General features: G+C 39.3%; 1 protein-coding gene across 6 annotated transcripts in view; it reads left to right on the top strand.

Annotated features, from left to right (window-relative positions):
* The window catches only part of LOC139761043 (5-hydroxytryptamine receptor-like), a 421,987-nt gene that overhangs the window by 294,044 nt on the left and 108,459 nt on the right, over nt 1-19,484 (top strand). For all 6 annotated transcript variants that reach the window (XM_071684810.1, XM_071684808.1, XM_071684806.1 and 3 more), the window contains one exon: nt 16,398-16,596. In XM_071684810.1, coding sequence (XP_071540911.1) covers nt 16,587-16,596 — 10 coding nt within the window. In that variant the 5' untranslated portion in view covers nt 16,398-16,586. The remainder of the gene's footprint in view (nt 1-16,397; nt 16,597-19,484) is intronic.

Below are 19,484 nucleotides of genomic sequence, written 5' to 3'. Positions count from 1 at the left end.
TATCTTCCTTCTTATTTACTGAGTTGTATCTATAGATATCATGTTGTTTTGTCTCATAGACACATCTAGTTTGCTCTGTTTCGTATTGTTCATACATGTGTTTCAAATACAGCTGTATTGTTCACCTGTAGTCTCATAATTACGTTTCCATTCCTGTCAAATATATATATATATATATATATATATATATATATATATATATATATATATATATATATATATATATATATCATTATACGTACACCATTAACATTCCCTACACACACACACACACATACACACACACACACACACACACACACTGTAGAACAGAATTGTGTGTTATATGATACTGACAAGTTCCTATTTTATATATAAAATGAAAAATACTATAGAGATTGACACACCTTCTGCAGGAGTAAATATGGAAAGATTCTGTATAGTTTTGAGTTGTGTGGATCCCTTCTCTGCTGATATGGCTCCACTTCCAACATTTTCTTTCCTTTGTTAAAATGTTTTAGTAAAAGTTCTCTTTCCTGTGTTCAGCTCAGCGTACCACACCCTTTACCTCAGAAAACTGCAAGGAAAAAGCTGAGCTTCGTCCTTGTGCAAGCTTATCTTTGTTGACACTTCCCCCGAAAAAAAAAAACATTTGGTTTTAGAAGAGTTTCTGGGGGGGAAAAAATAATATCAGTAATAAAATTTCACCAGTGTTACCCAACACATGGCTCACTGTGTTCCAAGTGGTCTACATACACAGTAGAGGTCGTTAACCTCGTGGGCTGCCATGTAGGGCTGTCTTGTATCGTTATGACTGTAGGATGTTGTCGTATTCTACAGGCAATCAAGCTACACCTTCTCCTACAGTGGGGAACAATACCAGATACCTGGTCTGATTGGAGTCTCACAAAACAGTGGTTTGTAAGACGGGTTTACCTCTGAGAGGGACGGGTTTACCTCTGAAAGGGACGGGTTTACCTCACTGAGAGGGACGGGTTTACCTTACTGAGAGGGACGGGTTTACCTCACTGAGAGAGATGGGTTTACCTCACTTAGAGGGACGAGTTTACCTCACTGAGAGGGACGAGTTTACCTCACTGAGAGGGACGAGTTTACCTCACTGAGAGAGACGGGTGTTAAATTTTCATGTCCTCGCCTCAGATGAAGATAGATCTGGTTTGGGAGTTACCTGCAGAGTTTCTCTCTCTCTCTCTCTCTCTCTCTCTCTCTCTCTCTCTCTCTCTCTCTCTCTCTCTCTCTCTCTCTCTCTCTCTCCCCACCAGACACTCTCACACACTCACACTTCCGATACCCCAATACTTACCTCATGCGCCTCTCCGCCCACCTCCGTCGATAGAGATGATTATCCCTCCTGGAGGCATTACACTTTCGTCATTCAGCACCAACTGGCGTATAACTCTCTCATGACCAACTATGTCCAGTGGATTAACTGCTCGTGTAAGTGGATGATATCGGAACCTCACCTTACGTCTGTTTGGAGGGAGTGGGTAGAGGCACCGATGGTATGTGTTGAATAACATTATCTTCATGTCCTTATTTTTGATGGTGATCTAAACTGGTGTCAATGTCTATGATGTTCTAAATCATAGTATTTATAACAGCCCGTCCATCAATGTATCTATATATGTGTCTCTCATTATCTTTCTTCATTATCTCCCATCCCTGTAGTCATTTTACTCTCATTTTTCCTCAAGTTCACATTCTTTGTCCTGATTCTCTCTCTCTCTCTCTCTCTCTCTCTCTCTCTCTCTCTCTCTCTCTCTCTCTCTCTCTCTCTCTCTCTCTCTCGCCGTCCTTGTCTCTCACTCTTTCGTCGTGACGTCATCAAGTCCTCTTATCTTTCTCATTTCAATACATTTACATAAAACTTCTTGCAAAACATCATGTCTGGTAATGAGGAAGTCATACATGAGAGAGCTTTATATGAGGAAGCCTTATATGAGAAAGCCGTACACGAGAAAGTCTTATATGAGGAAGCCTTATATGAATAAGTCGTATATGAGAAAGTGTTATATGAGAAAGCTTTATAAAGTATTAAGTACTTTTACAAGACTTCGTCTCATTTCTCTGACGAATTCTTAGTAGAATTTCCAATGGTGTCAGAAACTTTAGTAAGATTGGCAATTTCTTGATGTTTCCCTAATGTAAATAATGCTGACATATGACACTAATTTGATGATAAAGAATTGGTGTAAGATTGGTCAGTTTAGTTATAATAATAGATGAAGCTTGAGGGGAATAATCAAGTTAGGAACCACCAAGTTGACAGTTCATAAAGCCTTCGTTTATGAACTAACTTAAATACCTTGCAAACTGTCATAGTCTTCAGGAAAACATTTCTGAAAATGTTGCATCTCTGTCGTTATGATGGAAGTAGACACAGACGTGAACTACTACGATAAATAGTAGTCATTTTTACCGTAGACTTCCTTCCTGTCCATGTAGCCTCCTTGTACTGTTATAACCTTACCAGCAGATACCCTGGCTGTATTCAAAGTTCAGTGTTTCATCGCCAATAAATGAAGATGGCTTCACGATACAGAGTGTTGTGACCATGTTGTGACCATGTTGTAATATTGGAATGTCAGAATGAAATGTTTGTGATCCATGACGATATGTTCCCATGGATTGCATCCGCTGAAATGATTGCCAGGATTCTTCTATACAAACTTATGACCAGCCATTCATTCCCTGTATGTTGGTTTTCATGGATGTGTATATGTGTGTATATGAGAGGATGTTATGTTTGTATATTTGTGTATTACGGTGTTGGAAGTGTGTGTATATCTACATCTCTCTCTGTAGGACCCAAACAGGTCGTTACTTATCCATCATGACAACACATTACACATCAGGTCAGCCAGGTCAAGACGAGACAGATGAATTAGCTACACCTTTCATGTCATTGGAAAGCCATATGAAGGAATATAACACTCTTGCTCCCACACTCCCTCCCTCCCTCCCTCCTCCAACTGTGCCCAACCTTTAGCCAAGTCGTTCGTAATTGCCTGGGAAGCCACAGCGGTCATTAGCAGGAGGGGTAACTGCTGGCCAGGCTCATTCAGGGAGGCAATTCGGGTCAGTGAATGAATACCCCCAGCCCAGCTCCCCTCCCCAGCTCCCCAACACCCCACCTCACCCCACCGTAGCCCCTGTGAGACCTTGGCAAGGAGCTTATAGTGGTAGCTCTCCAGAACATGTCAGATGAAGGCTTTACTGCAACGAATGTAGTGTATATATATATATATATATATATATATATATATATATATATATATATATATATATATATATATATATATATATATATATATATATCCTTTAAAAGTTTAAGTGGACATTTGTGTGTGTGTCTACACCCATCTCGAGTCCATGGGACGACACATTATGAGGTCTTTGTGCCTCATACGAGTCTGGATCATTTAGACTAAGACTCAGGTCATGTTCAGCTCGTCTGTATGCAACCTACAGTCTGACACACATTCCTCCTTGTTAATAGTAATGTGCTCACCTCTGTGAATACATTGTCGAACCAAGCACTTAACCTCTCATATATGTATATATATATATATATATATATATATATATATATATATACACACGCTGGTAAATTCATTAGACTGATAGATAAAAAGATACGTAAAGGAATGCGGTGCGATGCTTTGCAAATAATTATTTCTCTTCGTAAAATACATTCCTCCAGAAAATCTATGATTCAGTGTACCAAAGATTTTTATCTAGAGCACAATCGACATTTTAATCCATGTACATGATTGTAAAGTGGTTAGACGACGTCCCATTTTCTTTCCTGCATCAGTTAGCACCCACGTTTACCTCGCCTGTCTCACGTAATGACAAGTAAAGTTTCCAGCAGAGGTTTTTGCATAACATTTTTATAACTTGAGAGAGTTTTAAACCCGAAACCATTGCATGATAACAACCCTGCTTTATATATACAGGGTTATTACAATCACTTGAACAGCGAGTTATAACCAGCTCAGATATTACCCAACACCAGAAAACAAAATATGTGAAGAATATGATATAAATATGAACAACCATCATGTATATTCCATGATTACCCCACCCTGGTAGATTAATATTCATCATTAATCAGTATGTGATCGACATATTATACTACACCATAATAGTGTACTGTAACATCAGAAGTAGATCTAAAAAGTATACTTCTTTCCCTAAGAAGACACAAGATATATGATCCTATCTGGTATACTTGGTAGCAGAGCTGGGTGGCTGGCCTAGCTTTGGATCATACTAGATTTGTTAATCAATCCAGACCCAAGTGTGGTCGACCTACCCATCCTACCACATTCTACCTAACTGTGGTACAGCCACTGTTGATGACGTTTCAATCATCATAAAACACAAAATGTTGATGTTATCATACATAGTTCATACATTGCATCGGATCTATGATGACATGGTATACATATTCAGATGTTATATGTGTTGTTATACATAGTTCATACATTGCATCGGATCTATGATAACATGGTATACATATTCAGATGTTATATGTGTTTTTATACGTCATACATCAAAGACAGTTCAGTGAATGATGTATTTGCTTGTGAATTGCTGTAACCAGGAGTTGTAAGCTATTTAATATTCATGCAATCTAATATGCTAATATTTGTCAAATACTCTGAAGACAGAAGTTGTTACTTAATGCAGAAAAACAAGATTTGTTCCGTATAGATGATTGTCAGACACACGCACACACACACACACACACACACACACACACACACACACACACACACACACACACACAAGCAAAATAAAAATTTTCCTCTGAAACAGTAAAAAAAGGAATAGAATTTTCTCTCTTTCAAAACAGAAACTAGAAACATTTGTGCATACTTCAGGGGTATATATATATATATATATATATATATATATATATATATATATATATATATATATATATATATATATATATATATATATATATATGTATGTATGTATATAGTGTAGGTCTATACAAATTGGATAACTTTATTGTTGATAAGATGTGTAAACAGTTCACCTTCTTGTCCACATAATGAGTTTATGAACACTCGTTGTCTGTCTTGGACAATCGCATGTTTACCAAATGGCGTCCTAGCTACGTCTCTTGGTTGTATATCAACTGATTGTTATATTTCTCTCTTGTGTCTCCCCTGATGATGTGATTATGACACGAACGTGCACTTGGCAACTTATCGTGTTTCATTTTCTCTGTGGACTCATAGGAATATATATATATATATATATATATATATATATATATATATATATATATATATATATATATATATATATATATATATATATATCTTTTACTTCTCCATGACCACTACGCAAAATTTCAAGTAATTTTTCCCCACACCATTTTTTATTGAAATATTCAAATTTTGACTCCAGTATTCGTTTCATTTTTTCTTGTTATTACAGATGCCTCACAGCTGACCTACCTTCTGTCTCGAACACGTATATGAATCATGTTTGTTGTGCACTTGTGAAAATATAAATTTGAAACTAAATTAGATCAATATGACCATGTCTTTACGTTTCTGAAGATTTTTGTCTCTTGATTATGTGTATATATATATATATATATATATATATATATATATATATATATATATATATATATATATATATATATATATCCCTGGGGATAGGGGAGAAAGAATACTTCCCACGTATTCCCTGCGTGTCGTAGAAGGCGACTAAAAGGGAAGGGAGCGGGTGGCTGGAAATCCTCCCCTCTCGTTTTTCTTTTTTTTTTTTCCAAAAGAAGGAAGAGAGAAGGGGGTCAGGTGAGGACATTCCCTCAAAGGCCCAGTCCTCTGTTCTTAACGCTACCTCGCTATCGCGGGAAATGGCGAATAGTATAAAAAAAAAAAAAAAATATATATATATATATATATATATATATATATATATATATATATATATATATAACGTGAGCCGCATCAGGCAGCAAGACCAGACTGAATATGGTCCAGGCAGACATGACAACTCTCGCCTTACTCCTCTCTCCTCCCTAATGACCCCAGCCACACACCCAGGGATTTAAACGCTGACGTCTGAGACATTTAAACCGCTGTATGAGAAATTTAAACGCCGAAGGGGGTGAGGAATGTAAAGATGCGTCCTGGGAGTTTAAAGGCCGACACGCTGAAGGGTTTTAAGCGGTGTTTGGGGGGATTTAAAGGCCGTAATGCTGAGGGGTTTTAAACGGTGTTTGGGGGAGTTTAATGGCCGGTGCGCGGGAAAAAAAAATAAAACAGTGCCCGCTAAATATAAACATATCGGTCATCGTCAGAGAGTTTCAATATCCCACAGGCGTAGCGGCGTTTTGACTGCTCTTTTGGGTCGTTTACACAGTCATCAAGTGGGAGGTGGAGGAGGTGGAGGTGGAGGAGGAGATGGAGGAGGAGGAGGAGGAGATGGAGGAGGAGGAGGAGGAGGAGGAGGAGGAAGGTTCTTATGCAAATCTATTATGTTGTGATGAACTTATTGCTGGTGTCTTAACTCTCCATGTTACTGTATGCTGTACTGAGCACGACGGTACACCCTCATGGGTACGACAGCTCCCTGACCAAGACTGTCGCACCGTCGTGATCAAGGGTCGTACCATCGTACCGTCGTGATCAAGTGTCGTACCGTCCGTGTTCAAGGGTCGTACCGTCGTACCGTCGTGTTCAAGGGTTGTACCGTCGTGATCAAGGGTCGTACCGTCGTGTTCAAGGGTCGCACCGTCGTACAGTCGTGTTCAAGGGTCGTACCGTCGTGACCAATTGGTTAACATTTGTTATACACAATAAAACCCCGACGTAATATAAACTACGTCAGTAGGAAGAGAGTACGTCTCTGGTCGACCGATTATTGAAATACAAAGAAAATTGACTGAGGATCAGCCCTTCCCTGGTTGATGTATTCAGAACTGAGCAAAGTTTCTTAATACAAAACTTTACTACCTGAACATTCTTAAGTCAGATATATACATATGAAGCCCAACTGTACAGGGATATATATATATATATATATATATATATATATATATATATATATATATATATATATATATATATATATATATATATATATATTATTTTTTTTTTTTTTTATTATACTTTGTCGCTGTCTCTCGCGTTTGCGAGGTAGTGCAAGGAAACAGACGAAAGAAATGGCCCCCCCCCCCCATACACATGTATATACATACGTGACTGAGTTTGGTAAAGTGTGTGAAAGAAGAAAGTTAAGAGTAAATGTGAATAAGAGCAAGGTTATTAGGTACAGTAGGGTTGAGGGTCAAGTCAATTGGGAGGTGAGTTTGAATGGAGAAAAACTGGAGGAAGTGAAGTGTTTTAGATATCTGGGAGTGGATCTGGCAGCGGATGGAACCATGGAAGCGGAAGTGGATCATAGGATGGGGGAGGGGGCGAAAATTCTGGGGACCTTGAAGAATGTGTGGAAGTCGAGAACATTATCTCGGAAAGCAAAAATGGGTATGTTTGAGGGAATAGTGGTTCCAACAATGTTGTATGGTTGCGAGGCGTGGGCTATGGATAGAGTTGTGCGCAGGAGGATGGATGTGCTGGAAATGAGATGTTTGAGGACAATATGTGGTGTGAGGTGGTTTGATCGAGTGAGTAACGTAAGGGTAAGAGAGATGTGTGGAAATAAAAAGAGCGTGGTTGAGAGAGCAGAAGAGGGTGTTTTGAAGTGGTTTGGGCACATGGAGAGAATGAGTGAGGAAAGATTGACCAAGAGGATATATGTGTCGGAGGTGGAGGGAACGAGGAGAAGAGGGAGACCAAATTGGAGGTGGAAAGATGGAGTGAAAAGATTTTGTGTGATCGGGGCCTGAACATGCAGGAGGGTGAAAGGAGGGCAAGGAATAGAGTGAATTGGAGCGATGTGGTATACCGGGGTTGACGTGCTGTCAGTGGAGTGAATCAAGGCATGTGAAGCGTCTGGGGTAAACCATGGAAAGCTGTGTAGGTATGCATATATATATATATATATATATATATATATATATATATATATATATATATATATATATATATATATTTATATATATATATATATATATATATATATATATATATATATATATATATATATATATATATATATATATATATGTGTTATGTGTGTGTGTGTGTGTGTGTGTGTGTGTGTGTGTGTGTGTGTGTGTGTGTGTGTGCCCAGTAAAGTTAATAACTGAATAACTAAAGAGGCTATAAATGTGATAACATGTATCATCACTATCCTTACATAATCACCTTCACTATCATCGTTGACGTCATCAGCAACATATAACAGTAGTGTACAACATAACAGGTCATGGTGATTGTCATTTACTGAGTATGAACATGGCATAATAAGCTTTATGATGAGATTCAATAAAGCATACTTTGCTTTGTCCCTTTACACGCATGTAAAAGATACCATACCTCACTAGGGAAAGTAGCAGTAATGGGTATAGGGTCGATAGCCCGTAAGGAATGCTTGCCCTTGTGAGCCGTGTGACAGTAATGTATTAAGTTTATTAAGAGGGAATATCAATATATGTTCCCATCAGCAAAATATTCTCAATAGATTATACCTGATTACTTGATTATTATTCTTTATTGATCATTCCTCCAATATTGACCTCTGATACAGGAGAGTAGCAGGTATTCTTATATATTTACTGATTATTATAATCATTGACTGTGTGTCTGGTCCTTGTCAAGTGTACAGTGAAATATATAATTGAAGACAAATTTGATTAATATGAGGTTCATAGAAGTAAACCTTTACAGAGCTTCACTGAGGAATATTTATTTGAAACTACAATTTGTATTTCTGATTATTGAATAGGTATATGATCAGTTGATTAATAGACGATATTCAGGTAACGGTTCGAGTAATAATTGATCACTAACCCTGTAGGACAGATTAATCCAACAGTCAACTCAAAGATATGTAAGAAATATTTCTCATAAACTAGTAACGATATGAAATATAGATAAGGTTAGAACAGAGAAAGATTAAGCAATAATTTTGATGAAATCTCACAACCAAATACATTGTCAAACTTCTTAATGATAAGTTTGTATTAATGATACACATAAGAGAGGAAGAAGATGACACGCATCACAAATGTAGTTTTCTTACATCAGTCAATCATTTGGTCTGAACAAATTCCTTTCAAGCTTATGACTAAGCTTATGACTAAGCTTATGACTAAGCTTATGACTAAGCTGAAGACATTCAAGATTATCTTAACTGTAAAAGATTTTTCCACAGCGGAATTTTGAAAGACGTCTTTCATTAATTTTGTAAGGCTTCCTTCTCTGGGACCCACTTCATATTTTACCAGAAATGGATAGACTATTTTAAACTCACTCGACACAGAAGGACATATAAGAGTCCTATTGATAGATTATCAAAACACACAACACAGTGAGGAGGGTGTTTATTGTAGAACTTGGCTTGTGTGTTATGAATAACACAACACGAGACGTAATGGGAGTCTGTACCTTGTTAACCACACTTGAAACATCTTTTGTATTAATTTTAGACTCAAGAGACAAGTTTTCTTTGTGTAGACCCTAAGTAAACTTTCTATGTTTCCTGGTTACTAGACATGGTGCTACGTGGAGAGAGAAAGACTAAGATAGAGAGAACAAACTGTCTTTGATATCTTCGTCTCCTTAACTCACGCCATCATGTCTAGGTTTATCCTCAACGCCGCTGTGTAGATAAACTTTCTGTATGTAAGTTGGGTATATTGTCTCTGTCGTCAGTGGATCTGTGGCAACACCTACACAGAAAATGGTATGCAGATCTTGATGTCAACGAGGTCATTACGAGACCCTCTGGATTTGAGGAGCAAAAAGGGAATTTGATGGTACCATATACCAGGACTGTGTATGGTTGGTGCGGTGGTTAAACGCACCATAGCGCCCACTTCCGGATGTCTTGCAAGCTGCCTCAGACGAGGCGAACTTAACCTTTGAACACTCAAGTGTGTTTACCAGAGGAACTAGCTAGAGGGAGGGAGGTTGTCTGAGAAACGAAGTCAATTGTGTTACAGGATGTTACTCTCTGTCAAACTGTATTGTGAGTCTTGAGTTTGTAGGTAACGTATACTGACCTTTTCCTGCTGGGTTTATTGTTACATTATTCGTAAGGTCATGATTTGCATACACGAGACTATAATTTACATATCTAACAAAGACTAAAGTTGAGAATATTCTATTTCTTACATTTTGTAAATCTCACTTTTAAATGTAACTTGATGATAAATTTACACTGGAAAAGATTACTAATTCTTCAATGTTCGTCTGAGTATCTCAGGGTATGATATCAAAGGCTGCCATCTCCTATCATGCTATCGGTGGGCGTGATATCAAACAGTTCCGCTTTGAGAAATTAATGGACACACGTGAAATGATCTTACGAGAAGAAATATCGCTTCAGCTCACACAATCAGCTGTATAAGAAGAAAATGACTGGCATAATTCTTATCACGATTTATGATCAATTATATAGATAAGATTGATCTACATCTGAGTCTGGAAAGATGAACTATTACTCCTTTGATCGCCCACTTTATTATTCACTTAGATGAGATTAATCATCGCGTCTTTTGAGTAATCAATTAATCTTCCTCAGCGAGTATTTAGTAGAGATATGAAAGAAAGAAAGATTAATAATCAGATTATTGCGTGGCTTCCCCAAATGGGAATAATATTATATTAATCACATTATATACCCAAGAGGATTATATATAATCGGGGAATTATCCGCGGACAATATTGGCCCAATCATTCTGTTGTTAATAGAGTCACAGCGATTATGGCTTACTTAGGATTATCATCGTAGGTTGTGATTAATTATAATCTTAAGGGACACATAATCCTAGTCTGGCCCAGGCAACACACGTGACGCAACACACACACACACACACCATCTCTGTGAGTTGTATAAGTACAACACTTGTTCATCCTGAAGAGCGTCTGTGAAATTTATCATGAGCGAGGATGTCTGTGGGATACGCCACAAAGCAGTCATCACATTTCATAAAGACGAAATCCTGCTACTTAATAAGTAACAAACTGCTATTTTGACTTGTATTTTCGCTGAACTAACCAAGACATATAACTGGTTTACCGTTATCATTACACAATATCTAACTTATAACCAAGTTCAGATTACTGCCCATGATATCATATTTATCTCATCAACACTACCGTACTCACGTTGTTGTCTATATCTGTGATGTTATCTCTCGTCTGAGGATCTATACGGCCATCTGTTGTATGTATACGTCATTCCTCGTTCCTGATATCATGTATATTGCTCATCCTCAACCCTTTGCTGCAGGTCATAGTGTCAGTGGGCAAAGGTTGCGTCTATATCATCCTGTGATGATGGGTGTACCAACCGCTGGTCAGGTCCATGTAAGAACTGGTCCCGTGACCCGGGTGTACTGAGGTGGATGAGGAATGGGATGTGATGCAGCTGCTGTTAGCAGATGACGCGGAGCTGGTGGCTTGCTAACAGGGAGACACTCTAGAACATCTACATAGTGACATCTCCCTCCCCAGGGATGTAGAAGTGGACTTATCCTCCCCAGGGCTGTAGAGGTGGACTTCCTCACCCCAGGGCTGTACAAGTGGACTTATCCTCCCCAGGGTTATAGAGGTGTTTCTTCTCTCCCCAAGGTGAAAGGGGTGGATCTCCTCTCCCCAGGGCTATAGAGGTGGTTCTTCTCTCCCCAGGGCTATAGAGGTGGTTCTTCTCTCCCCAGGCCGGGCCCCCAGGCTCCCGTCATGCCCCGATCTATTATCTCTGGGGTTCCCTAAGCCGTAAAGCCTCTTACCCTTCGTAATATCTTTCCCTTTCATCAAGCAGTTATACCAAGGCAAGACTTACCAGGATTAGAGCAAGCTCGCTGGTCACCAGTTGACGCAGCCACCACCGTGCCTGGCTCTCTCTCTCTCTCTCTCTCTCTTTCTCTCTCTCTCTCTCTCTCTCTCTCTCTCTCTCTCTCTCTCTCTCTCTCTCTCTCTCTCTCTTTCTCCCTCTCTCTGTGCTATCTCCACCATATATGACCAGTGTTTCCCCTCGCTCTCTCTGGTCAATATCTCCCTGGTCCACATCAGCTCCATCTCTCTCTCTCTCTCTCTCTCTCTCTCTATATATATATATATATATATATATATATATATATCTATGTACCATGAATTAAGCCTCAGACCTGCGTTGGTTGAGATAACTTTTTATTGTGATGTAATGGGTATTACGATTTTAGCTTGGCAAATTGTTCTATAAACGCTACACACACACACACACACACACACACACACACACACACACACACACACACACACACACACACACACACACACACACACACACACACACACACAGAGAGAGAGAGAGAGAGAGAGAGAGAGAGAGAGAGAGAGAGAGAGAGAGAGAGAGAGAGATGAAGACTTTCTAGAGACAAACGCTTCGGGGAACTTCCAATTATTCACTGCGGGTCTTCAATCTTGGATCCTTCGGTGTGTGGGTTCGATCCCCCTCCTCCCTCCCTCAGGGCCAGTAGTAGAGGCAGTTCTTGCCATCAATCTTATCTCAACCAAACCTGTGGGTCACGTGTACGACCACTGCCACACCTACAGACGCCTGGGAAATGTTGTGTGTGTGTGTGTGTGTGTGTGTGTGTGTGTGTGTGTGTGTGTGTGTGTGTGTTTAGGCTCATTAAGCTCGTTTTTCTATAACACATGTATATCAGCTTTTCCTCCATCTCGTCCTCTTCCCCTCTTTATTCCCCCCTGTAGAAGTATGATGCCCCTAGAACCCCGTATGGAGACAGACGAGGCAATACTCATTTGTAAAGTTTTCTTGATCTAATTATCTCATTAAGGAGAGTCCTGTGAGGGAGATTTTTTTTCTCATTTTTTCAATTTTCCCAATTGCAACGACAGAACTTTAAGTCCTTCTTAAAGTCTCTAAGTTTCATAAACTTAAAGAGATTACAAAATGTTTACGAAGACTTAGTATTGCTCTCTTGTTGCCCGAGACATTCCCAGGAAATGCCAGTCATTATGAGAAACAAACAGATGAAGTTTGGTGTTCGTCTATGATTGAAGTTTCAGCGTAGACCCAAATCTGATTTTCAAGCTGTACTCAGTATTCACATTTGGCTGTTTCTACAACGAACAACCTCAGTCATAACCACAAGTATTTGCTGAGAATGAAATGGTGAAACAAATGAAAACATCTAACAATTGCAAGAGATGTAGGGATGATGGTGCTGAAAAGTGTGGAAGGAATAAATACGATACAGCCATAAAGATACTGTCCGAATATGACTTTAGCAGTCAAAGAGAACTGGTTGTGAACAGTTATAGCATACTATTCCTCCCAACTCAATGGTAGTGTTACATGTGCCTAATGTCACCCTTGCTGTATCATCATATTCTGTGTAAACCTTTTGTTATTTCTCTCTCTTTTTATCATCTTACACTTATGTTAGCTATTGATTATCACCATGGGAGAAAGATAGAGAGATGCAAAGATAAACAGAAAATAAGCGGACGGATGGAAAAATGTCAGAGATATGGAAATAAGACATTATTAAAGAAGGTAAAAATTCTAAGGACTAGAAACGAAAATTCCCTGATGTTCTGCTGTCGCTTGAAATCGTCCCGCGTTGGCATCTCTGAGCATCAGAACACCACTTGAGAATGGTTTACACACCATCAACATTCCTTTATGATCCTCTAAAGTGACATTCAAGACCGGGTATGGTTTGGCCAGCTCCCCAGCCACACCTTGTACCTTACCTAGTGGTACAGGGAACACACGGCTGAACTGGAGTCACACTGGTGAGAACACGGCTGAACTGGAGTCACACTGGTGAGAACACGTTTGAACTGGAGTCACACTGGTGAGAACACGTTTGAACTGGAGTCATTTCCGTGTAGACTTCATTCTTCACTATGTAGTACAGTTTCCCTCAACCTACCACCCTCAGCTGTGTGACCAACAGTTGCTTGTTATCTGTATGCAAGATATAGAGATGTGCACTGTACATAGGACCCACACTCCTGCTCCCTGTGATGGAGACTTCGTGCGAGACTTGGTTGTACTGTGTCAACGTGGCCCTGAGGCTGTGACCGATCAATCAACTAAGAGTAACTAAGGCCAGGAAGATCAAAGGCTTCGTCACGGGTCTCCCAGTTGCCCTTCCTTACATCTCGTCTTTTCCGTGGAAGAGACGAGATTCGCAGCCTCCATAACGATTGTGTCTCAAAGGAACTCTCAATTCAAAACTCCCATTATTTACGTTGAAGAATGAGCAAGAATAGGAGTCAAGATACATATATATAGAGAGAGAAGATGGTATGTTATGGTCGGACGCTCAGAATGGTAGGTAAAGCTGGAAGCATTGTGTACGATTGTTGTAAACAAGATGGAGTTCATGATGGGGAGAAACAGTGAGGCAATAGCGCTCACATCAGTGAGATGGCGTTCTGTAGTAGTGCTATTCTGAGCACTGTGTGTGTGTGTGTGTGTGTGTGTGTGTGTGTGTGTGTGTGTGTGTACAATACTTATTTCCCATCCAAAAAAACTCTTCATAAACTCTTATATCCATAAATATCTGAATGCGAGTTTGTTTTCAGTCGTGCTGGAGTCTGTACCTGAGATGGTACAGATTTCTTTAATTGGAGAACAAAATGAGTTTATTATTTATAATTACGAAAAGATGAAGAAAATAATTTCAGATTCAATTTTTTTTTTCTTCCCCGTGTGAAAAAAGTTGGTAAAACTAAGATTATGAAGTCCTTAAGAACATGAGTGTTGATCTTCTTGACTTGACTTTGAACAAAAAATAATTAAAATATTCAAGAATGTTTTTTGACAACATTACACAATGCGATCTTGTCCTACATTCACTACCCAGGCTGAGAAAACACAAGGGGTTGTTTACAAGCTCAGAATCATGAAATTTTAAGTTTATTGTCATTAACACCAACCTCTCTCACAACCCTTCAGTCTTTTGACCTTTGACCTGATTCTTAATGGTCGGCTTAGTTACTGCGAGTTATTTTTCAACATATATATATATATATATATATATATATATACTGCAGAACAAAATCATATAAATGATAAAGAGACATTTCAGTTTCTATCCCTCTGTACAGTGTTGTGAGAGTAAAAGTGCCTCACCTCAGCGTTGTAGGAAATAGGATAAAATCACCGTTATTTAACGCCAACAGACCATTTCCGTTGATATCTAACAACAACGGCATATTTCCGTTCGTGCTTAACAGATATCGTTACGTTATACCATTCGTTATAATACCTGGTGTACGATAGCGTTGCCTTGCATCTGTTGCCAGACAGAGCTGGGGACTTAGCTAACAGGGAAATCAGACTCTCACTGACGTTTTTCTGTTTGATCTTTTTTAAACGGGAGAAAGATACGAGTTCTGTTGAGCTTACGCCATTATTACACTAGAGATCCTGTGTACTCTTTCCGTATTTGTATGAACTCTGGTTGTGTGAATAGGTATATATAACGTATTTCCATGGGTCTAGTTTTTACTTCGTTTGAGTGTGTGTGTGTGTGTGTGTGTGTGTGTGTGTGTGTGTGTGTGTGTGTGTGTGTGTCTGTCTGTCTGTCTGTCTGTCTGTCTTTGTGCAGATCTGTTTGTGTGCGTGTTTGTAAGTTTCTGTGTCTACATATGCGCGTGTAAGTTTATGTTTATGACTGCATGTGTATGTGTACGTGTGTGTGTATTTATGTTTGTTTTGATTGTTCTATAATATCTTCATTTGTGCGAATGTTTCTAGCTGTAGGATTATTTCTTTTATATAATTTTAAGCATAATATGCCATCAGAGATATTGTGTAAAGTCATTAAATCTTATATAATTCTTGTCCAACATTACGAGCAGAAGGTAGGAAGATATTCCTATAATTCACATGTCATAGAACTGTGTCAGATGTGCCACAGAAACCTTGTTCGGAAATGATATATTGGAACCTCTTTCATCACGTCTATGTGTCTATCATAGGGTTCTATCCCCCTCACTACTACCCCTCTCTATCCCTCCATCCTCTCTCTCTCTCTCTCTCTCTCTCTCTCTCTCTCTCTCTCTCTCTCTCTCTCTCTCTCTCTCTCTCTCTCTCTCTCTCCAGTGATCCCTTCTGCCGGGATTCCAATCCTTTAAGACGAACAAAGGTTGAATGTGGTCCTCGCTTGAGCGCCCGTGCAGCATGTGTCATATAATACATCCCAGGGTCCATTGCTATGATCACCCACCTCACGTTCATCACTGTAAGGAACTTCTGTCGTCTTTTTTCAGGTGGTCGTCATGAACGAAGAGGTGGCCATGATCCGGGTAGTCGTCATGAGCAAGGTCGTCATGAACCAGGAGGTCGTCATGCAGCTGGTGAGGTGATGGTATGGGGGAAGACACAACTAACCCAGCTGGTACAGTGAAGACGCACACACACCATCTGTAAATCTGTCTCCTTCAGGGATAACAGACATAATGGGTAGAGGTGAGTGTGGCCTCTCTCTCTCTCTCTCTCTCTCTCTCTCTCTCTCTCTCTCTCTCTCTCTCTCTCTCTCTCTCTCTCTCTCTCTCTCTCTAATATTTCTCATTCTTCCTTCCTCTGTTTGCTTTGACGTTTCTAATCCTTTTTCTTTTCACAATCTCTTCTTTATCTTGGTTTCTCATTCCCATCTTTCATAATCTTTTCTAATCTGCTATTCTATCCACTGCTTCTGCCACGTTCTATACATGTGACAATGATATATATTCCTGTGATAATGATATATATTCGTGAACAAACTGATAATAATGACACGATATTCTTTCCCACCACAACACTGAACAGCTTGTAAACTAGCTACGTTATCATCATGATCTCTACACAGAATGATAGTAATCTTCATCTCTGAGAAATTATTGACATATATTATCCTGTGTTTTGTGCCCCGTGTAGTGTTCCTAACACGTATATAAATAAACCTTTATAACACTTCATTGTTGTGCTCTCTCGTGGTTGCCTCCACATCACGGGTGTTAATTTCACACCAACGAAAACTTTTCCTTCGCTTTATAATGTTGGACAAGAATCACCCAACGACAAGGCTTCACAAGTTGAAATTGCTTGACAAAGATTGCATTGAGAGGGGTAAATAGACCGGTATTGGCGGGGCTAAATAGACTAGAATGAGGTCAAGTTAAGGGGAAAAATATTCTCCACGACGAAATTACAACATTGTGTTAGGTTAAACTTTGGCCAGAGAGAGAGAGAGAGAGAGAGAGAGAGAGAGAGAGAGAGAGAGAGAGAGAGAGAGAGAGAGAGGTCAGAAATGTTCAGGTTCTATGATGTTGTGTGTGTGTGTGTGTGTGTGTGTGTGTGTGTGTGTGTGTGAGTGTGTGTGTGTGTATGTGTGGTGGGCTGGTCAACTTATACATTATTCAACTCTCTCAACCATTCCACAAAGCCCACAATCCTAGCATTCAACTAACCCTTCAATCTACACATACTAACTCTGTGAATATTTGATGCGGGACAGTTTTTTTTCTCTCTTGTAAAAGAGATTGTAAGTGACGAAAGTATAAAATACTTATTTATAGAAATAGCTGTACTGTGGTAAGAGACTGGTCTTTCTATGTGAAAGTATCAATAGTTTAAGAGTTAATGTCTTATCATAATTGTCTACTGATAGACAGTATTAAAGGCATCCCCGCCTGTATATTATTAAGATTATAGTGTACTATTTATGAATGATTGGTTTACATTTATGACAATTATGAATTACAAACTGCTGAAGTAAACATTCAGAAGTATAACAAACAGTTGTAAAAATAATTTTTTGAATGATCAGTTTTTTTTCTTCTTAATTTTTTACCTCTCTTGATCATCTGTTTATCTTTTAATCCCTTATCTTATCTTCTACATATTCTGTTCCAGTGATATCATCCTTCCATTTCAGTATCTTTCATTTCACTTCCACACTTCCAAAAGTCATCAATGCTCGTGTTATCCCTCCCTTCCCAGCTATCCTTCCTTTCTATCACTTTCATTCATCATCATTCGACCATCTAGCCGCTCTATCCTTCCTCTATCCCCTGAGCCTGGGTTGGATAGGCGACATTGCGCCAGCAACGGTTCGCTTCACAACCCTTAAAATTCAGGCCTGATCAATAGACCCGGGTCTTGCAAAGGAGAAGGAACATATCATTACCCAGACAGACGCTTGAAGGTGATGGAGTGAGAGAGAGAGAGAGAGAGAGAGAGAGAGAGAGAGAGAGAGAGAGAGAGAGAGAGAGAGAGAGCTAGGAAGGCAGGCAGGAGATTTTTTAGATATTTAGACAGAAGAACACATACAGCTCAGTGGAAGATAAGACGAGAAGAAAATGATTAATTGATAACACGAGGATATAGAAAACGAGGAATTGAAACGAGTAAACACAGTCACGAATTGAAAAGTAAACCCCCGCCTCCTCCCCTCCCCTCCCCCTGTATTATCTATGACTGTGCGAGAGAAATAAACATAACAAATCGTTAGCTAAACACACCAGGCCTTTAGAAGCCGAGGCAACAAGGAGGGAAAAAACAATGGCTTTTCAGAATGCTTCAAGCTTTACAAATATTTAAAGCCAGAGAGAGAGAGAGAGAGAGAGAGAGAGAGAGAGAGAGAGAGAGAGAGAGAGAGAGAGAGAGAGAGAGAGATTATTTGAAGGTATTTTGGTGCCGTTGAAGTATTCGCGTTTCATGTCTCCTCTCTGCTACCCCCGCTGGAAAATGGTGTAAATCATTCTTTAGCAAATGTGAAACGATTTCATTCGGGAAGTTCTATTGGCTAATTAAGTTCCAGCTCCCGGCGTCAGAATTTCCCACGAGGGTTGACCACCTTATAACGAAATCAAACGTAGGAGGGACGGACGAATGGGGGGGGGGGGGGGGGGGGGGGGGTGGCTGTAAGAAATAACCTGACAACATGAAGGTTAAGGAAGACGAGGACCACAATGACCTCCTCCATGTTTACACGTAGATGATCCTCTGGTAAATAACATGATTTATATGGAAATTTATACATCAATATACATAAGGATATGAATGTTATTAGGGACAATAATTACTTGAAAAATTACATGAGAATTTTGTTTTATATATACGCTACCTCGCTAACGCGGGAAACAGCGACTAAGTACAATATATATATATATATATATATATATATATATATATATATATATATATATATATATATATATATATATAACTGCTTAAGTGAGAAATCTTACACAGAATCGAATTAAATTCGCATTTGAGAGTAAACGAGCCAGACTGATGGTGAGAGATGAGGAAGACGTGACAGAAGGTCAAAAATGCTGATGTGAGACATGAGGACAAGTGAGACATGAGGACAA

The sequence above is a fragment of the Panulirus ornatus genome, chromosome 39, assembly GCF_036320965.1.
Source record: "Panulirus ornatus isolate Po-2019 chromosome 39, ASM3632096v1, whole genome shotgun sequence".
In the NCBI taxonomy this organism is placed as follows: Eukaryota; Metazoa; Arthropoda; class Malacostraca; order Decapoda; family Palinuridae; genus Panulirus; species Panulirus ornatus.
The sequence above is the reverse complement of the archived record's forward strand: the minus strand, read 5'-3'. Positions and strand labels throughout refer to the sequence as shown.